The sequence below is a fragment of the Schistocerca piceifrons genome, chromosome 2 (genome assembly GCF_021461385.2).
Source record: "Schistocerca piceifrons isolate TAMUIC-IGC-003096 chromosome 2, iqSchPice1.1, whole genome shotgun sequence".
Lineage (NCBI taxonomy): Eukaryota > Metazoa > Arthropoda > Insecta > Orthoptera > Acrididae > Schistocerca > Schistocerca piceifrons.
Window position 1 is genome coordinate 465965423 of NC_060139.1, and position 23150 is coordinate 465988572.

The window sequence follows — 23150 nt, forward strand, 5'->3', positions numbered from 1 at the left end:
AAAGAACCCACTGCTGTAAGCGATGTGCAGTTTTGGCCAGCAAGGCCACCAAAGGATTAAAAAGACAGACAGTGGTGGTCTGTGATTAGGTGAAACCTGGTAGACCCGTATAGAAAAATATGAGCATACATGATTACTAAAGTTTCTTTTTCTACCTGAGAATAATGCTGTTGTGCTGAACTAAGGTTTTAGAGGCATATGTAAAAGGGTGTTTCCATCTGTCCACAAACTTATGAGCAAGGACAGCGCCAAGGCTGAACAGAGATGCGTCTGTGGATAACACAAGGTGCTGGTCTGGCTGAAAAGTGGCCGACTGCAGCTTAGTTTTCAACAACCTGAATGCCTGGTCACAAGCTGGGAAGCATTGTAAAGGAACATCTCTAATTAATAATGCATGGAGCAGTTGTGCCACAGTAACAGCATTTGGTATGAATTTGTGGAAGTGTGCAAGTTTGCCTAAAAATGCCTGTAATTTCTTGACAGACTTGGGGTGTGGCAATACCACAATAGCACCAATATACTGGTACAATGGTTTAATGCCAGCATGCAACACTTCAAAATTGTACTTTAATACTGCAGACTGAGAAACAGAAAATACAGCATGGAGGTTCTGGAAATGTTCCTCTGTAGAAGCACCAATCATTACTATGTCATCTAAATAGTTGACACAGCCTGGAACTGATGCAATAAGCTGCTCTAAAAAGCACTGAAAGATAGCTGGTGTGTTCGTGATGCCAAAAGACAAACACTGATATTGATACAGCCGAAATGGGGTACTGATAACTAGAAGGCATTTAGATTCCTCGTGGAAAGGCAGCTGTAAAAATGCCTCTGCCAAGTCAATCTTTGTAAAATAATAGCCTCCTGATAATTTTGCTAACAGCTCATCAGGGCATGGCAATGGATAGGTATCTATGATTGACTGAGTCTTAACAAATTTTTTAATATCACCACAGAGGCATAATTTACCAAAAGGCTTTCTGACAATCACCAGTGGTGTTGACAATACACTGGAAGAAGTAGCTCAAATAACATCAAGGGATTGAAGACAATGTAATTCTGCTTTTGCTTGATCGTGTAAAGTTACTGGCAGAAAAATCAAGGGCAGGCAGACTGTTTCAGTGTAATATGAGCCTGAAATTCTGGAGGAAAGTCGGCACAGATAGCATCTAAACTGTTGATAAGGAACTTAATTAGAAACCAAATTCACTTCATCATTGATGGAGTCTCCAAAAAGTTTAAGTGTCCAACCTGTTGTAACTGCGACCGGGACAGTTGCGGAGTTGAAATGACGGAAAGTACAGCGGGACCCACGGAGAGGCCCGTGAACAACAACACAACGTGAGAGGACGGACACGACCAACAAAGGACAGAATGAACAACAACAAGATCGAACAACGGAGTCACAAGGAAACCTAACAACCATGTCCACTCGTACACAGAACAAAAAAGTAAGTAAGCTGTCTACCGCGAGGCGATGTGTCCACAGACATACACGAGATTAGACTGGCTGGCTGTGCGAGAGGCAGGAGCTTAAGTACTCTATCAGGGGTGCTGCTATTGCCCACTGGAACCATGTGTTCCACTGTGGCACCCTCACACTAAAAGCGGGCCAGGAGGTGCGCACCGCCACAGCTTATGGTGCGATGGTGCAGAGACCTCTAGGGGTCTTCGACATCCATGACGTCTGGCGAGGATTCAAATTCCACGAAGTGCGGTACCAGACAACTCAAACAGATTTTCAGTGTAAGCATTGTACACAACTAAGAATGTTAATGAAAAAAACCATAGCCTTGTAAGCCACAGGTGCAGGAAACAGTCCAAGAATGAGGATCTGTCATTTGTTATCACTCACCAGCCTCCATGACACTGGAGTCAGAAGGGGAGAAACCAAATCCACGTAAGTCTTGAGTATTCACTAATGCTGTTGATGCACCTGTGTCCACATGCATTCTCAATGGTTTGTTAAGCACATGCACTTCAACGTATAACTTGCTTTCAGACACCATCACTGCTGACACACTATTCACATTCATGTTTGTTTCATCCTCACTCAAGTTTGGAAAGGAGTTAAATAAAGAAGCAATTTGTCCTTACTAATAGCACATATTAAATGTCACCCAGCACTTGGGACATGCGGTTCATTTGTGTTGAATGAAGCAGTATGGGCATGAAGGCACCAGAGCACGAGGCTGTCGCTACTGAGACACAAGGTGGTGGTGTCACAAACAATGATTACCCATACAATGCTGAGACGTCTGTTGGACTGCTGCAATTACATCTTTCTGGAACTTGAAACCAGGCTTCAACCTGACTACATGCAGCCCGTGAAACTTCAAATGCCTGCACTATGTTCAATACTTCTGTAAGTTTAGGATTTTCACACTGTAGAGCTCACTCTTGAACTTCCCCATAAGGAACAAAACGTGTGATTGCATCACAAGTCATTGATCTGCATAGGATTCGTTTTGAACATTTGTCACAAAATTACGACAACTAAGTCCATACAGTTCTGCTGCCCATGCTCTAAATGACTGCTTTGGCCACTTCTGGCAGCGGTAAAATTCCACACGAGCAGCAATACCAAGAGAACATTTACAGTGATAGGTAGAAAGTAATTCACACATCTAATCGAAATATGGACTTGAAGGTTCTTGTAAGGAAATAAGCCAGGGCAATAACTGATACAGGCAAGGTGAAATCCACAACAAAAAAGGGGTCTTTCACAAATTTACTTCTATTACCCCAAACGCCTGGAAATGTTGCCACATATATTTTCATAAGTGTCCCAGTCTTCTGCTGCATCGTCATAATGCAGGTAACAGTGGCAGACATGTTGTTGTTGGGGCCGCATGTTGTCTCAATGTAGTCATTAAACTGGAAATAGCAACTGTCAGTGCCTGCTGTTGCTCGAGAAACGATTTCAGCATTCTGTCCATGGAAATCAAACTCAAAGGACCAATGACTGAAGATGAACATGTGGAGTTGAATACCGTACTTGTCACCAAATGAATGTTCTATCCCAAGAACATTGTAATTCATTGCTCAAACACTACTACATACACACACACACACACACACACACACACACACATATGGAAGCCAAGGTAGAATACAATTACTGTAGTAACACACAAGTGGCTGGCGGAGCCTTGCACTCTGGTCTACATAGACTTAAGTTCCAACAGGGGACACAGCCACAAGGCTGTGCACGCAACTGCTGTCGTATTAGCAGCCTGGGTGGCCTCTAGTGGCCAAATCAAGCACAAAATATGAAGCAGCGCACACACAAGATTGGTAGTTACAGCAATAACAGTGTTATCTGACCAAAGAAAACATTTCACACTGAATAATGTCATCTTTCACAACAGCTGCTGCACCAATAATGATCTATGGCCCTTTGAGATAAAACTGAAGTTCAAACTGGAATGTGACACCTTTCAGAGAATACAGTAATATGGTTAACTGAGTCTCCATTGGTTCTTAGTAAAACATTATAATAAACGAAAAGCATTAGTTTGCTATTGCCTACAGTATTAATTTTATTGTGATAATGGGTTTTTGGCTTACAATGCCACCTTCGGAAATTACTGACAATATTCAGTAAATATCTGAAGATGGCCATTTACTGACTGTGGTCAGTAAATGTTTGAAGATGGCCTTGTAAGCCAAAAATCAATTAAAACAGTAAAATTAATACTGTAAAACAAAAGCAAACTAGTGCTTTTCATTTACTATTATACTGTCATTAAAATACTTATTACTGAACAACAAAAACAGTTATAGTGATTTATATCAAAGATATTTTGACTTTTATCCCCACAGGAGACAAATAATAATGAGTTGTGTGCATTTACATAGCAAGGAAAGTGTGTTTTCCATCTCAATCATATCAGTCACTTAGAATTCAACAGAGGCTTAGTACCTCAACTATTACAACCTCTGACAATAAAGTGCAGTGAATGAAGTCAGAACCGTCGATCAGGCAACACTGGCGACTCACAATGCTGCACCTGCTTAGCGGCCAGTGTTGACAACCTGCCCCCAACATAGTTCAGTTGAGCATCGTGTGTGTTCTGTGTTAGACCTGTTGGACAAAGGGCTTGTTTAGTGTGTTGGTTCTGAACTGAGAACAAGACAATGAACATGCAAAGGACCTATTTAAAGTTTTGCTTTAAGCTTGGCAAGACACCAAATGAAACGCATGCAATGCTGTTACAGGTTTATGGGGATCAAGCACAGTCCATGAAGTGTGTGTACGAATGATTCGCCAGTTTTTTAGGTGGCCGGGAAAGTGTTTCTGACAATCCCCGTAGCGGACAACTGGTGACTGCCACGAGTGATGAAAACATTGAGAAAGTGAAGACATTAATCACGAACGACTGCTGATTAACTGTGCGCATGATAGCGGATGAACTGCAGATGAACCGTGAATCCATACAACAAATCCTTATCCAGGAGTTAGGGAAGAGGAAAATGTGTTTTCGTCTTGTGCCACACTGCTTGACTGACAATCAGAAGCACACACGTTTAGAGGCTTCACAGGAATTTGTTGAAACGTTGGGTGCGAGACCCAATTTCTTGAACTGTATTGTCACTGAGGATGAAACCTGGTACCTCCGTTACAACCCTGAAACGAAATGGCAAAGCATGGAATGGCGTTCTCTGACATCACCTCATCAGAAAAAGGTCAGAGCTGAAAAATCATGCATCAAAATAATGCTCATCACCTTTTTTGACAGTCAAGGCATTATCCACAAGGACTTTCTACCTGATGGAATGATGCTGAACACTGCACGGTACGCTGAAATTTTGACCTGTTTCATGCAACGTCTACACAGGGTATGACCCCAATATGCACAAGGTCCTGGTTTTTTGTTCACGACAACACTCGCCCACACACAGCCAATATCGGTTAAACAGTTCCTGGCAAAAAAGGAGGTGGTTCAACTTGAACATCCACCATATTTCGAAGGACAGTAAGCTAACTGTAGTTCATAGTTCATCTACGTTAATGTTGCAGGGATATTAACCAAACTTTAATGTCAGAGATTGTATTATGGTTACAGCTTTCCAATCCTCTTCAAAAACAGCTGGTGATCTTTCCCTCCAAACATATAAATTGCAGTACAGTTTTCTACTGTTATTATTGTAGCTCTAGAAGGTAATTTGTTTTGTGTCATTAGAATGTCATTTACTTACCAACAGTCTTAAGGTAAGTGCCAACAGCATAGACACTACTAAGATTTGGGTTCACAGCTACACATGACACAATTCCAATTTTAGTTTCATTCTGGTACATTGGCACTGAAACAGATGGACACACAGAATAATGCACTTTCCGCAAAATTTTGGAATTAAATCAATGAAAGTAGAAGCTCAAAGCAACAAACTGCATACTTTCACACCATCAATAATTAATGCAAATGTTAAGAGGCATCCCCATGAATATTCTGTCTGAAAAACTACCTTTATTGAAACAATAAATTATACTCCTAATATGCACACTCCACAAATCTTCACCATTCTAGGAGATATCTAGTCATAACCCCATCAGTCCTCACACTTCACAGATTTAATTATTGCCCCAATTTACTTGAAGCCCCCATCTTCCATTGTTTCCTTACAAAACTGTTCTGTAAAAAAAATCTACATATCTGGCACTGTGCAAGTTATTTTGATTCAATTTATCCACATAAAATTATCACTGAAGATTCCTCCCCCCCCCCCCCCCCCCCCGGACTGATGACCTCAGATGTTAAGTCCCATAGTGCTCAGAGCCATTTGAGCCACCCCCCCCCCCCCTCCCCCCACCTCCCCACAGTAATACCACTAACTGTTTTATTCTCCAGTTTCAATGAACTGAAAACTGATCTTTCTGTTGGATCTCTGACACCATCCTTACCATACCCCACAGTTTTGATTTGTAGACTTCTATATACTTACAAAGCTGATTTTACCTATCTGACAACTTCTGTTCACCAATTGCTCTGGTGTTTGCTGACAGGGAAGTTATATCCATATTCAGAAATGGTATGCTGCAGGTAAGAACCATCTCCAAATATTAAAAAATAGAAAATCCAGGATGGAATCACAACAACACTATGAAAAGGATAGATTGCAACTCATCACTCAGAGCAGACACTGAGTCGCAGACAGGTGCAACAAAAAGACTGCTGTACATTTCAGCTTTTGGCCATGCGGCCACTGAGGCCTCAATGGCCACAGACAGTGGTCATGTGTGTGTGAATTGTGTTTGTGTCAATGTGTGTTTTCTACTTTAGAACAAGGTCTTTTGGCCGACAGCTCAGATGTACAGCAGTCTTTTTGTTGTTCTTGTCTGTGATTCAACGTGTTAGTGAGGTAATTGAAAAGGGATATGGGAGAGTAGCATCCTTGCCTTTTTTCATTTGAGTATTGGTTAGAGCTATAGTTCGTGCTGCTCTAAAATTGAAATCAGCTTTTCTTCTATGCAGCAAGTGTGAACTACAACACCTTCAGTCACGATTTTTTTGTGTTTTACTTAATCACACAATACATTACAGACCTCGTAAGTCATCATAAGGCACAAATTGTTTTCATGCATTATTCATTTCTGCTCTTGAGTGAGGTGATGCAAAATGTATGTTGCTGTTATAAAGAGATCAGGTGTTAGGTTTTGAAACTCATGTAGCAAATAATAGACAATTCTGTTAATAAAAAGTGAAAATATGGCAAGAAAAAGTGAAAATATGGTAAGAAAAAGTGAAAAACTTACCGAAAAATATAGGAAGAACATTTTTAACATTTTAATGCAGCATACATCAGCTGACATTTCAGTGTTAGAAATATTCTTCTTGGATGCTTTGGTAAATTTTTCACAGTGTCTCACAACTTCATTGTTTGATCTGTGCGTTTTGCAACTTAATATCTAACCTCTCCACAAAAAGAACATATATTTTGCATCACTCAAGAATGGAAGTAAATTATATATTAAAATTATTTTCATCTGATGATGGGTACACAGGGTCTAAATGCATTGTATAATTCAATAAACCATGGAAAAATAGTGGCTGAATGTGTTACCATCCTTAATTAACTGTGTTCCATACAGTTATATCCACATCTGCAAAATGTGGGTAAAACTAGGTTTTTTCTGTTTGCGTACATAAGTGCGTCTATGTATCTTTATCCTTTCGTAATGCTTATTATGCTTACAAGTGCAGAGATTTCCACACACTGTCTCCTCTATTGCTTATTCACATTGACTGCTTTTCATATCTATCCTTGACCTTAACTGTCTTGCCTGAACAACATAACAGAAACACTCGTTCCTATCAGAACACAATCCTTTCTGTCCCACTCCATCACTCAGATACTTTCTCAAAGTCTTTTTCCAGTAATAGGAGCCTGAGTTTGAAGTAGCCTTCATAATCATATGAGAGAACTGAACAACATCTCCATCTTCAAAAGGGTGGTTAACGATGCATTTACTGAAGCAATAATGTCTACTTTTGCCCTGTACATACTGGTTACCTCATTACATCCTTCGTTCCAACCAGATTCTCCTCATTTCCCAATGCTCTTACTATTTAGCAGCAGCAGCACCATTAGCAGTACCACTGCTAGTATTAACCTTATTGGTTTTTAGACAGTACTATTTATTCACACTGTCTCTACATACATTCGAATCATTTTTAATTCTATTAATACTATTTTATTACAAGTTGTCATATTAAAATTGTTGTTATTACTAAAGTAACTGTGATGTAAAATACAAAAATAGTGAATGTGTAAGATCCTGATCCAATGAATGAGATGACCCCAATCTGATGAGGTTAAATAAATTAGATAACAAGTTGCTTATTACTAACTGTGACTTTAAATAAGTGTTAATGTCAATATCTAAAGGATACTAATGGACCCGATACAGTCGAATACTTCCTGGTAATATCTGACATCGCATGCCTCTTCTGCATAAGACCTAGGCAATGTGAGGCACACACAAGAAATGATGCAAGTGATAATTATGTAAAAATAAACATGAAAAAGTTTATTTTTTCCTTAATCAAATATAAAGAGAAATGATACGGGAAGAGGCAGATAGAATGAAGTCAACAGTTGTCATATCGTGGGAGAGTGAATGGAGGAAATGTAAGTGTTTATGCAGGACAAAAATGTGACTACTAGATAATAAATTACAGACACATGACCTAGCAGTGGAGGCTTGCAAAACTGATATGCAATAAGGAGACACAATAAAGTTGGGAACTTAGTTAGCCTTGATTACAAATACTGTACTGTAACACAATAACAATAGCAGCACATAGCCAGTGTGGATATTACGAGGAACCTCACATCAAAGAAATCAGGAATAGCATCAGTACTTAGACAATAATCAAGAGCCATCTGTAATAGCTTATTACAGAAAACATTGCAAGTCTTTTAGGAAGTGTGTCACAAGCGTAAGAGATACATTAGTAGATACAATATTTAAGCACATGTTCAGCACCCCAAAATTTAGTACAGACTGTATAATTACTGCTGTTCAAGGAGTAAAGGAGCATTTTTGTGAGTGATGTTCAATCATTACTGGCTGCTGTCAAACTCCATATACTTAACCATTCAATGCAAATACGAGAGTGTGCTGAAAAGTAATGCCTCCAAATTTTTTAAAAGAAAACTCCTAAAGAATTAAATAAAACAAATGTTATTAACATTCTATATTTTTATTCTTCATGTCTCCGTATTTAATAGTCAACACCGTGGTTACGAACACATTTCTCCCAACAAGAGAAGAGTTTGTTGACACTGTCACTGTAGAACATTTCATTTTGTTGGCAGAGCCACAAGCTCACCTCTGCTTCCACCACTTCATCACTATCAAAGTGCAGTCCTCAAAGGTGTTCTTTAAGTTTTGGAAATACATGGAAATAAGATGGCACCATCACTGTGCTCCTGCATAATCTGGCATTGTCATACTGAAGGAGAGAGTGCTCCATGTGTGGATGAACTCTTTCAACTCAAAACACGATCAAAGCACAGTATTTTTCACCCAATGACAGAGTTACAATACACACAACTATGTTAAATGCTACAATTTGGAGCCCTCTTGTGATAGAGAATAAAACTGTAGAATGTTAACAGCATTTGTTTTACTTAAAAAGCTTTAAGAGTTTTCACAGAAAAAATCTGGAGGTATTATATTTCACCATGTCCTTGTATTTCAAATTTACCTTCTCATTCTGCTGGCAGAATTTATGAAATACCTTTAAACTTTTTCACATTAATTATGACTCATCGGATAGACTTCTTATTAGAGTAATTACTACCTACACTCATTTCTCAAATGGCCAATATTGTCCTTAATCTAAACTTATTATTGAAAAAAACATTTCAAACTTCAGCAGTATGGGAGTGTTAACTTTGTTATTATTTACTTCTTTTCAATTTTTATCTGAACAAAACAAAATATGTTCTTTTGTAGTAACACTACATCATAAGGTGATGACCACAACTGGAACTGATTTGGCCTGTGTTACTTTGCTAATCAAAGTTGATCCTAATTACCAGTGAAATATTATGAGAGTAACATTTATGCAACGCAGATTCCTGAATTCACCCTGACCTGAGCACATTTTATGTTCTAGCTCAGATAAATTGCTTTCTAAAATAAACCCGTAGACTATGGCCAGATTGCAGCATGGTGGATAAACAGAGAGTGTTATTTGGAGAGTTTAATACATTGTATAAGAGATTATGATTAGAGCCTGATAAATTTCATGAATGCAGAGAATGTCTGTGCTACATTTTATTACATTTTGAAAAAGATCAGTGCTTGAGAGTACCCTGCATAAAGTTCCATTCAATTGTACCACCAGAGGAAAAACTTATAGTAGCCTTGACGTAAGAAAATTTAACATTTTTTTTATTTTTAAAATTTTATATTATATAAAAACAGTATTAAATAATTTAAACAATTGCATGTAACACCACTAGTGGAAAGAAATGTGCAAGATATGTTTGTGAAAACATTTTGTCAAAAAAGAATGGTCTGTTCTTTCAGGCATTCAAATGGCGTCTGTTCCTTTGGACATATTCTTTCGGACATGTCCAAAGGAACAGACACCATTTGGATCCTGCAGCCACCATGAATCAAAGCACAAAGGAATTAATGATATTTGCTGCCAGTTGGCACTGACGGGAGGCGTACTAGGGTAATTCGTGCAATCGCAATGATTGCTGTGTCTGCATGGCACAGTGGTCAGTGCATCTGCCTAGTAAGCAAGAGCTTCGTGTTCATATCCTGACCTGGCATAAATTTTCAACTTTCCCCATTGATTTAAATCAATGTCCACTGGCAGCTAATGTCATTAATTCCTTTGTATCTTGATTCATAGCAGCCGCAGGATCAAAATGGTGTTAGTTCCTACAGGCTCGTCTTTCGGACATCTCCTAGAAACATAGACTTAAAGTGAAGGCAACCATTTCTATTCATCCTCTTTTATCACATGCCTTATTCCAGAAGTAACAAGTGCTACCTTCAGTTCCCAGACTGAATACAGTCAAATTACACACTGGCAGTTTTCTCAGGCAGAATATTTGAAGAAGTTACCCCATCATTCACCTGAAGTTATTTGGGGGGACAGGCTCCTTCAAAATACAAATCTAGTATCTAATCCTCATGACACTTTTCTTTGGGTTTTTTCCTGGGATATTAGTACTGAGCTCCAGCAGCAGTTATGCATAGCAATTAATATCTACATCTACAGCTACATCTACATCCATACTTCGCAAGCCACCTGACGGTGTGTGGCGGAGGGTACCTTGAGTACCTCTATCGGTTCTCCCTTCTATTCCAGTCTCGTATTGTTCGTGGAAAGAAGGATTGTCGGTATGCCTCTGTGTGGGCTCTAATCTCTCTGATTTTATCCTCATGGTCTCTTCGCAAGATATACGTAGGAGGGAGCAATATACTGCTTGACTCCTCGGTGAAGGTATGTTCTCGAAACTTCAACAAAAGCCCGTACCGAGCTACTGAGCGTCTCTCCTGCAGAGTCTTCCACTTTATCTATCATCTCCGTAATGCTTTCACAATTACTACACGATTCCGTAACGAAGCGCGCTGTTCTCTGTTGGATCTTCTCTATCCCTTCTATCAACCCTATCTGGTACAGATCCCACACTACTGAGCAGTATTCAAGCAGTGGGAGAACAAGCGTACTGTAACCTACTTCCTTTGTTTTTGGATTGCATTTCCTTAGGATTCTTCCAATGAATCTCAGTCTGGCATCTGCTTTACCAACGATCAACTTTATATGATCATTCCATTTTAATTCACTCCTAATGCGTACTCCCTGATAATTTATGGAATGAACTGCTTCCAGTTGCTGACCTGCTATTTTGTAGCTAAATGATAAGGGATCTTTCTTTCTATGTATTTGCAGCATATTACACTTGTCTACATTGAGATTCAATTGCCATTCCCTGCACCATGCACCATGCGTCAATTCGCTGCAGATCCTCCTGCATTTCAGTACAATTTTCCATTGTTACTACCTCTCAATATACTACAGCATCATCCACAAAAAGCCTCAGTGAACTTCCGGTCTCATCCACAAGGTCATTTATGTATATTGTGAATAGCAACGGTCCTACGACACTCCCCTGCGGCACACCTGAAATCACTCTTACTTCAGAAGACTTCTCTCCACTGAGAATGACATGCTGTGTTCTGTTATCTAGGAACTCTTCAATCCAATCACACAATTGTTCTGATAGTCCATATGCTCTTACTTTGTTCATTGAATGACTGTGGGGAACTGTATTGAACGCCTTGCAGAAGTCAAGAAACACAGCATCTACCTGGGAACCCGTGTCTATGGCCCTCAGAGTCTCGTGGACAAATAGCGCGAGCTGGGTTTCACACAATCGTCTTTTTCGAAACCCATGCTGATTCCTACAGAGTAGATTTCTAATCTCCAGAAAAAGTCATTATACTTGAACATAATACATGTTCCAAAATTCTACAACTGATCGACGTTAGAGATATAGGTCTATAGTTCTGCACATCTGTTCGACGTCCCTCCTTGAAAACGGGGATGACCTGTGCCCTTTTCCAATCCTTTGGAACGCTACGCTCTTCTAGAGACCTACGGTACACCGCTGCAAGAAGGGGGCAAGTTCCTTCACATACTCTGTGTAAAACCGAACTGGTATCCCATCAGGTACAGTGGCCCTTCCTCTTTTGAGTGATTTTAATTGTTTCTCTATCCCTCTGTCGTTTATTTCGATATCTACCATTTTGTCATCTGTGCGACAACCTAGAGAAGGAACTACAGTGCAGTATTCCTCTGTGAAACAGCTTTGGAAAAAGACACTTAGTATTTCGGCCTTTAGTCTGTCATCCTCTGTTTCAGTACCATTTTGGTCAAGAGTGTCTGGACATTTTGTTTTGATCCGCCTACCACTTTGACATAAGACCAACATTTCTTAGGATTTCCTGCCAAGTCAGTACATAGAACTTTACTTTCGAATTCATTGAACACCTCTCGCATAGCCCTCCTCACACTACATTTCGCTTCACGTAATTTTTGTTTGTCTGCAAGGCGTTGGCTATGTTTATGTTTGCTGTGAAGTTTCCTTTGCTTCCGCAGCAGTTTTTTAACTCGGTTGTTGCACCACGCTGGCTCTTTTCCATATCTTATGATCTTGCTTGGCACATACTCATCTAACCCATATTGTACGATGGTTTTGAACTTTGTCCACTGATCCTCAACACTATCTGTACTTGAGACAAAACTTTTGTGTTGAGACGTCAGGTACTCTGAAATCTGCTTTTTGTCACTTTTGCTAAACAGAAAAATCTTCCTACCTTTTTTAATATTTCTATTTACGGCTGAAATCATCGATGCAGTAACCGCTTTATGATCGCTGATTCCCTGTTCTGCGTTAACTGTTTCAAATAGTTTGGGTTTATTTGTCACCAGAAGGTCTAATACGTTATCGCCACGAGTCGGTTCACTGTTTAACTGCTCAAGGTAGTTTTCAGATAAAGCACTCAGAAAGTTTCACTGGATTCTTTGTCCCTGCCACTCGTTATGAACGTTTGAGTCTCCCATCTATATCCGGCAAATTAAAATCTCCACCCAGAACTATAACATGGTGGGGAAATCTACTCGAAATATTTTCCAAATTATCCTTCAGGTGCTCAGCCACAACAGCTGCTGAGCCAGGGGGCCTATAGAGACATTCAATTGCCATGTCTGAGCCTGCTTTAACCGTGACCTTCACCCAAATTATTTCACATTTCGGATCTCGGTCAATTTCCTTCCATACTATTGTACTTCTTATCGGTATAAACATGCCTCCCGCTTCACTGTCCAGCCTGTCTCTGCGGTATACATTCCAACCTGAGTTTAGAATTTCATTACTGTTTACATCTGGTTTCAGCTAACTTTCTGTCCCTAGTACTATGTGGGCATTGTGACCGTTTATTAATGAGAGCAGTTCTGGGACCTTTCTATAGACACTCTTGCAGTTTACTATTAGCACATTAATATTATTATTCCCTGCTGCATTTTGCCTGCTCCTACCTTGCCATGTCTCAGGAGGCGTCTTTTCAAGCCTAGGGAGGGAATTCTCTAACCTAAAAAACCCACATGTGCACTCCACACGTACTCCGCTACCCTTGTAGCCACTTCCTGCGTGTAGTGCACACCTGACCTATTCAGGGGGACCCTACATTTCTCCACCCGATAAAGAGAGGTCGAGAAATTTGCACCCCAGATCTCCGCAGAATCGTCTGAGCCTCTGGTTTAAGCCTTCCACTCAGCTCCAAACCAGAGGACCGCAATTGGTTCTGGGAACGATACTACAAATAGTTAGCTCAGATTCCACCCCACAAGCGAGGCTTTCCGCCTTCACCAACTCCGCCAAACGCCTGTATGAACTGAGGATGACCTCTGAACCCAGACGGCAGGAGTCATTGGTGCTGACATGAGCAAAAATTTGCAGTCAGGTGCACCCAGTGCTTTCTATCGCCGCCGGCAGGGCCTCCTCCACATCTCGGATGAGACCCCCTGGCAAGCAGACAGAGTGAACACTGGCCTTCTTCCCCAACCTTTCTGCTATTTCCCTAAGGGGCTCCATCACCCGCCTAATGTTAGGGCTCCCAATCACTAATAAACCCCTCCCCCCGTGTGCCTGCTCGGACCTTGCTGAAGGAGCGGCCACATGTCCACTCACAGGCAGAGCGGGCGATGCCACACAGCCAGCCTCCACATTGACCCTATGCCTCATGCACCGTGAACGCCTCTGAACCCGCCACTCCCCTTGGGGGGAGGGTGGCCCAACCGCACCCGGTACCCGCGTAGATGTCTCGACAGCAGGGACAGTGGGTGAAGCATGTAACACCTGGGGTGTACCATGCGACGCACCAGCCTCCCCACTACCGCTACACTCCGAGGCAGCAGCCTGAAGACGGCTGACCGCAGCCATCAACACGTTCAGCTATTCGCAAACAGTGGCCAGCTCCTCCTGCGTCCGTACACAGCAGTCACACATCCTATCCATCCTAAGAAACCAATTTACTGTACAGAGTTAATCAACTTTTAACTAGACTGCTAATTCACTAAAGGTGGCTGTTCTACATCTACATCTACATCTACATTGATACTCCGCAAGCCACCCAACGGTGTGTGGCGGAGGGCACTTTACGTGCCACTGTCATTACCTCCCTTTCCTGTTCCAGTCGCGTATGGTTCGCGGGAAGAACGACTGTCTGAAAGCCTCCGTGCGCGCTCTAATCTCTCTAATTTTACATTCGTGATCTCCTCGGGAGGTATAAGTAGGGGGAAGCAATATATTCGATACCTCATCCAGAAACGCACCCTCTCGAAACCTGGCGAGCAAGCTACACCGCGATGCAGAGCGCCTCTCTTGCAGAGTCTGCCACTTGAGTTTATTAAACATCTCCGTAACGCTATCACGATTACCAAATAACCCTGTGACGAAACGCGCCGCTCTTCTTTGGATCTTCTCTATCTCCTTCGTCAGACCGATCTGGTACGGATCCCACACTGATGAGCAATACTCAAGTATAGGTCGAACGAGTGTTTTGTAAGCCACCTCCTTTGTTGATGGACTACATTTTCTAAGCACTCTCCCAATGAATCTCAACCTGGTACCCGCCTTACCAACAATTAATTTTATATGATCATTCCACTTCAAATCGTTCGTTGACTAAACTGTGGTTACTAGACACTTCTTGTGGAAAACAATGAAAACAGCACTACCTGTCTCTGGACTGTATTCAAAACAAACACTAGCACTACTGGCACTATGGCTGACTAAAGGGACTCTCTCTGACTGTATTCAAAACAAACACGAAATCTATGGAACACTATTACTAGCACTCGGCAATTAAAGCTTCTTAAAAGCAAAAACACACGGAAGAAGAAGTTACAAGTAAGAAAAATACAGTTAATACTTTAATTAATGTAGCTCGCTGCACAGCAGACGTGATGCAGACGGCAGTTACGACGACACTTCTAGGGAACATACCTAATCAATGCAGACTGTTCATTACAAATAAAATTATTTTGAAAGCTGTATTATCTGAACCTCAGCTGTCAATAATCACAACTTAGCCAGACTAACTGGCACCAGAGTAACAAACAAAATCTGATAAAACAATGGAAAATTCATAATGTATTGATGACAATATTATGAAAAGAATAGATTGCTACTCACCATATTGTGGAGAGTCTAAATCACAGACAGATCCCACACATCCTCTCACCACCACCTAGCCCAGTCTGGTCACAGGCATCACCTATCCCATAAAACGTACTACTTGTGAAACCGGTCATATGATCTACGAGCTAAGCTGCAACTACTGTGCTGCATCCTACATTGGCAAGACAACCAACAAGCTATCTGTCGGCATGAATGACCACTAACAAACTGTGGCCAAGAAACAGCTGGAGCACCCAGCTGCTGAGTGCAATGTCCAATACAATGTTCTTCATTTCAATGATTTCTTCACAGCCTGTGCCATCTTGATCTTTCCTACCAACATCAACTTTTCTGGTGCACAGGTGGGGGAACTCTCCCTCAAATGTATCCTATGTTCCCGGGTTCTTCCTGAGATTAATCGCTGTCCTTCACCCTTTTATCCCCTTACCTGTTCCCAGTCCAGCACTGCACAGCTTTCTATCTCACCAACACACCCGCAGTCTTCTAACTTCTCTCCTTTCCTACTCCCCCCCCCCCCCCCCAACCCCCAATTGCTGTCTAACCTCCCAGCTGTACATAAATGCTCTCCCCTCTCCCCAGTACATCCCCATACACTCACAGAAGCAGCACTTTACCGTCCCCCACCTGTATCCAGCCAAAGACAGTGGTTACGTGTGTGAGAATTTTGTGTGTGTGTGTGTGTGTGTGTGTGTGTGTGTGTGTGTGTGTGTGTGAGTGTGTGTGTTATCTAATTTAGAAGAAAGTCTTTTGGCCAAAAGCCTACTTTTTTAGCAGTCTTTTAATTGTGCATGTCTGTGACTCTGCATTTCCAGTATATGGTGATTAGCAATCTATCCTTTTCATAATAAAATCTGGTATTTGCACTAACATCCAGGCAGAATGAAGAAAACTGCAGCTGTTTGCACAGATTCTTTATACATCATTCTGTTGTCATCACTCTGGGAATAAAGCACACTTTCCAGACATTAGTCATTGTTGCCATAAAAAATTTGGAAGGGGGGTATGCCATCCTGGCTTCAGGTAGCATTCCCTCTACAATTACATCTACATAGACACTCCACAAGCCACAATATGGTGTGTGGTAGTGGGTATTTTGTACCACCAATAGTCGTTTCCTTTCTTTTCCCACTCACAAACAGAGCAAGGGAAAAACCACTGCCCATACATCTCTGTCCCACTTTCTCTTATCTTATCTTTGTTATCCTTACACAAAATGTACATTGGCAGACAGCTTCAAATGATGGTTCTCTAAATTTTCTCAATAGGTGTCTACAAAAGAATCATCATCTTACCTCCACAGATTCCCACTTGAGTTCACGAAGCACCTCTGTAATATCCGCATGTTGTAAACCCTAACAGTAACAAATCTAGCAGCCTGCCTCTGAATTGCTTCCACATCTTTCTTCAATCTGACCTAGTGCGGATCCCAAACATTCGAGCAGTACTCAAGAATAGGTCATACTAGTGTTCTATACTTACAAATGAATCACACTTTTCTAAAATTCTCTGAATAAACTGAAGTCTAGCATTCATCTTTCCTGCTATCATCCTTAAAGTGCTTGTTCCATTTCATATCACTTTGCAATGTTATGGCCAGATATTTAATCAACACGACTGTGTCAAACAGTACTTTACTAATGCTGTATTCAAATATTATGGGATTTTTTTCCCTACTCATTTGCATTAGCTTACATTTTTTTACATTTAGTGCAGGTTGCCATTCATCGTAATTTTGTCTAACAAGGAGACGGCACAACCGTGGGGTCGGGGATTTGTCCGAAATATTGTGTGGTGAAAGAGGACCCCTAACACCTCACGTGGTTAAAATATTAGGACGCACTACTCAGAAAATCCTGAGAAAAATTGATCCAAATTTCTTAGGTGCCTTACGAGTATAAAATGTTAGTCCATTGCCGAGCCGCTGTCTGGCATAGATGGTCAGGGCTCGGACTCTTATGCCACAGGTCTCGGGTTCAATTCCTCCTCCGGCACTTTTTTTTTCTTCTGTTTCGTTTTCTTTTGTTATTCCACCAATTATTCAAAAAGTTTCTCAAACCTACATTATTTTTAAAACATTATTTTAGCTCAAGAATGTAAAGTTTTTCATTCACTGAAAAATATTCATGCTCATTGTTCTATTTTGTTTTATGGGATTTCAAGATTTAAAGGGGCTTTGTAAGGGTCCCCTTGGGATTATAACGGTCATCTGTGCATAGGACTGCACGAGCTGTGAGAAGCAAATGGCAGTTTTTTTATTTCATTGTGAACAGACGTGCCTGTTTCAAATTTCAACGTGTTATTCTGATCCGAGGTTAAACATGTTGACTGAAGAAGTTGCTGGTTCATCTGGAATAGGAGGAGAAATTCCTGAAGAATCCATTCATACTGATCTATCAAAATTATGATTGAAGGACGCAGTGGTGTATTATGAAAAGCTGTTGACAGAAAATAATTTCAGAAGAAATCTCTCACGATGCTATGTTATTGGCTGGAGAACTTTATAATAATACACTGGAACTTTTGGGTGAAACAACATTCATAACTGACGAGGAATTAATTCACGCTCATGAGGATTGTAAAGAATGTGAGGAGAACGACAAACAGTTCGAAGTGCCACAAAGTGATTCGTCTCCGGACGAATATAAACCGTCACCGAAAAGATTTAAAAGTGACATGATTCCCATTGCCTCAAAAGTCAAAGTCATGAATATTGCTAAAGCGCACGTCACATGGTCCTTGGTGACATTGCAAAAAAAAGGATGCCGCCAATTGAAGAGAAAAGAATATCTTTCACAATGGGAGAAAGATATTAAAAGTGGTGATACGCAAATGGATAAATTTGAGGCGATAGGTTCGTGGACCTACGACCGTTTTGTGGAAGCAAGACAGCAATATCAGCAAGTCACGACAAGAAATTTACAGCAATGGGCATTGGCTGCAGCTGCACAATTCATCGATTTCAAATTCAAGGCGTCTGATCGATGGGTCACAGCATTTAAACAGAAGCACACAATTTCACAACACAAGATCACAAAACTGGTTTCAAAAAAAGAAGCGGCATCAATGGAGGACATCCAGGAGTTTGTGGAGACCTTTTGTTGGCAGATGTGCTGTTTAATCCCTCAATACCATGAGGATTATGTGATAAATACTGACCAAACAGGTAAATACATGTTTTCTGCATACAAAATGTTTACCGATGTAAAATATATCAATTTAAATTTAATTACAGAAAAATATATTTGCATACACATTTGAATATTGTTTAATATTAAAAATAATATTGTTTCAGGATGCCAATATCAATCTGTTTTCAACAGGACTCTCACTAAAAAAGGGAGTAAAACAGTTTTCATGAAAAAGTCGGATTTGAGTAAAGTGACGAATTATACACTGCACAGTATTCAATAACATTATTCGGAAAACTGCTCCCACATGTCTTCATATGCTTACAAGAAGCGACCAGTCATTTCGGACATCGTATTCACAAATTAATTTATGGCTATGCCAATACTTATACGAACGTCATCATAACATCATCAAAGTCCGGAAAATTAACAATCATTTTATACATTGATTTTCTCCGGAAATGTTTAAAATCTTACGTCAGGGAGAACAAATATTTACTTTTCATTAACTCTTGGGGAGGTCAAACGAATCCGGAGATATATGATGAAATTTTTCAAGCTGACGAAAATATGCCAACTTAGTCTGTAAAAGTCATACTTCCAAAATGCACTACTTTGATGCAACCTTGTGATGTTTACATTTACAGGCAAGTTAAAAATTTCATAAAGTGCTCGCAAAATTGCACTGCATTGTTACAGGAGAATTGTGAAATTAATTCCCGGGAAGATCGTATAAAAGTTCATTCTATAATTCACCATCAATTACTGTCTCCAATATTTCGAGACATGATTCAATATGCCTAGTTTGGCTCAAAATTATCAGAAACTCAAAACACTTTCGTAAATGTTAATGGGGCATGTTTTTGTACAGATTTATTGCAAACGCCATGTGATTGTAAAAAATCCACTTTTACATGCTGTGCAAGATGTCGCAAAAATTATTGCTTTGTTTGTTTTTATGATAATTACCACTGCGGTTCTTGTTTACAATTATTATATGTATATAAATTGAATGTTCCCCAATCAACTTTGTTATTCTGATATTTCTCCTCATATACTTTACAATGAAAAATGGAAAACCCACTGCCATGAACTGTGTTGTTGGACAAAAAGAAAATAATTTTTATTCAATAATGTAACTAATTTGTTAAAGACAATGTACGTTTCGGAAACTTTCTAAATAATTGTTGGAACAACAAAAGAAAATGAAACAGAAGAAGAAAAGAAAAGTGCCAGAGGAGGAATCGAACCCGAGACCTCTGGCGTAAGAGTCCAAGCCCCAACCATCTAGGCCAGACGGCGGCTCGGCAGTGGACAAACATTTTACACTCATAAGGTACCTAAGAAACTTTGGATCGATTTTTCTCAGGATTTTCCGAGTAGTGTGTCATAATATTTTAACCACATGAGGTGTTAGGGGTCCTCTTTCACCACACAAAATTTCATACAAATCCACGAGCCCACGGTTGTGCCGTCTCCATGTAAGTCATGTTGCATCCTTCTACACTCACTAATAATGACAACTTCCCATCCACCACAGCATCATCAGCAAAAGGCTGCAGATTTCTGTTCATCCTGCCTGCCCTACCCACAAAAGCAGTTTCACCAAGTGCAAAACTGTGATTGTTTCAACCAAAAGTTCCATATAACAAGTATGTAAACTGAGTCAGACATCGTTTTTGTTATAACTTCAAGTTGAACAAATATATTTCAAGGAAGACGCAATACATGAAAGCCACAGATCAAGTAAACAGAGTAAGACGTGTGTCACTTTAACAGTCAAATCATAACTGAGTCCGAGTCTAGCGGCCGCTGGCTGGCTGGCTGCTTAGGTGGCACTGCTGCTGCATGGCTGGCAGACAGGACTGCATGTAGAGGAAGCACGTAACTGCGTGGCGGCACTTTGAAAAATTGGCGAGTCACAACACTTTTCCCCCCTTTGCAGTTTTTTGCACAGGTCTTGATGGAGGTGGCCTGTAGATTGCTAACGTCCATAGGTGTTGTTGACTGGCCGTAAAGTCTCGAGGAGGAGGCTTCCCGTACGGACGGAAGTATCCCCGATGATAACAGGCCGAGATGACAGGAGACGTGGGGGTCGAATCTGCTGGGGCCCCATGCACCAATCTGCCTGTTGCGGCAAGTCCGGTTGTTATAACAGGAGACATGGGCGATGTGTCTGCGTCCGTAGGAGAAGGAGGTGAGTAGAGTTGCTCCGACAGATGATGGTCATCTGTTTCCTGCATGGGCACATCTGGTGCCGTCAGTTCTTGTGCTGGCACCGATATGATGGTGAGAGGACTGTGTTGTGAGTAATGAGTGATTCCAGTATCCCGAGCGCCAGGTAGAGCCGAAGGTGGTGTAGCGGTATCTGGAACAGGCATTGCTGGCACACGAGGCCGAAGCTGGTCCGAATGACGCACTGCAACACCCGTGTCCGTCTGGATTTCATACAGGTGTTGGCCACGGTGTCATAAGATACGGCCAGGACTCCATTTTGGCCGCCTGCCATATCCCCGTACCCATACAAGGTCGTCGGCGGTGAACCGGCCAAGCGAAGGCACCCGTGACCGTGAGGTGGAAGGCCGCACAAGATGAAGTAGCGTGTGGGGCTGTCGGCCATCTAAGAGCTCAGCCGAGCTGTGGTCGCCCGTAGGGGTGAAACAGGAACAAGCCAGAAATTGGAGAAGCGCATCATCAGCAGCAAAAGAAGTCAGGAGTTTCCTCATCTGAGCTTTAAATGTGCGGACCAGTCGTTCAGCGTCACCATTTGACTGTGGATGGAACGGAGGGGCCGTGACATGCATGACGCCGTGACGGGCACAAAAATCCGCATAATCGGAAGAGGCAAATTGCGGACCATTATCAGTAACAAGAGTAGAGGGAAGGCCTTCCAAAGAGAAAATTCGAGCTAGAGAGTTGGTGCTTGCCGCGGTGGTAGACACGTGCAACGGACAATGAAAGGAAAGTTAGAGAAGGCGTCAATAACGAGAAGCCAATAAGTACCTAAAAAAGGTCTCGCGAAGTCAGCATGAATACTCTCCCAGGGCTTCTCAGGCGAAGGCCACCGTGACAAAGATGACTTTGGGGCAGTGACCTGTGACGCACAAGGGCCGCAGGCAGCGACCATGTGTGTGATTTCAGAGTCGTTACTGGGCCAGTACACATGACGGCGCGCCAGAGATTTTGCGCAAGAGACACCCCAGTGCCCTTGGTGAAGGAGGCGCAAGACCAAAGCACACAAGACGCAGGTACCACAACATACGGCGAAGCATTTTCGGTGGAAAGGAGGATAACACCATCCCTAGCCATGAGGCGGTAACGCAAAGCGTAGTAGTTCCGCAACGGATCAGAAGTTAGAGTGGACAGACGATCTAGCCAACCCTTCTGAATACAGCGTAAAGCCCGGGAGAGGGTAGGGTCAGAACCCGTAGCAGCCGCCAGCTGGTCCCCGGTGATGGGGAACCCATCCACAACCCGCTGCTCGGCAACATCCAGGTGGAAACACAAAAGTTCGTCCCTATCGAATGATAGATCAGGACCCATGGGAAGGCGAGACAGTGCATCAGCATTTGCATGTTGAGCCGTCGGCCAGAAATGAATCTCATAATTGAAACAAGACAAGTGGAGAGCCCAACGCTGGAGGTGGTGTGCAGCCTTGTCGGGAAGTGACGTTGATGGATGAAACAAGGAAACAAGTGGTTTGTGATCCGTAACAAGATGAAATTTGGATCTGTAGAGAAAAACACCAAACTTATGAAGAGCATAAATAATGGCCAAAGCTTCTTTTTCAATTTTGGCAATTTTGGAGGCATAAGCAATGGGTTGTTCAGAACCGTCAGACAAATGGTGCACAAGGACTGCACTGACCCCATATTGAGAGGCGTCCGTGGCAAGAACAAGATGGCCAGGTCGATAAGTAGCCAGGCACGGGGCCTGTTTCAGCATAGTCTTCAAATTCTGGAAAGCCGCATCGCATGACGCGGTCCAGTGAAAAGGCACGTTTTTATGCAACAGGTGATGCAACGGCTGAGCCACCGAAGCAGCAGACGGTAAAAACTTCTGGTAGTATGCTATTTTCCCCAAGAAGGCCTGCAGTTCCTTAACAGATGTAGGGCGAGGAAGGGCATCGATCGCAGCGACAGTTTGCTGAAGCGGACGAATACCATCCCGAGAGAGTTGAAACCCCAAGTACATGGTAGATGCCTGAAAAAATTTTGATTTCTGAAGGTTACACTTAAGACCGGCAGTCTGTAAGACATGAAAAAGAGTGCGGAAACTTTGAAG

At 41.7% G+C, this 23150-nt stretch overlaps 1 protein-coding gene across 2 annotated transcripts in view; it reads right to left on the reverse strand.

The window, feature by feature from the left end:
* The window catches only part of LOC124776709 (telomerase Cajal body protein 1), a 103012-nt gene that overhangs the window by 29587 nt on the left and 50275 nt on the right, over positions 1-23150 (reverse strand). For both annotated transcript variants that reach the window (XM_047251821.1, XM_047251822.1), the window contains exon 5: positions 5203-5307. In XM_047251821.1, coding sequence (XP_047107777.1) covers positions 5203-5307 — 105 coding nt within the window. The remainder of the gene's footprint in view (positions 1-5202; positions 5308-23150) is intronic.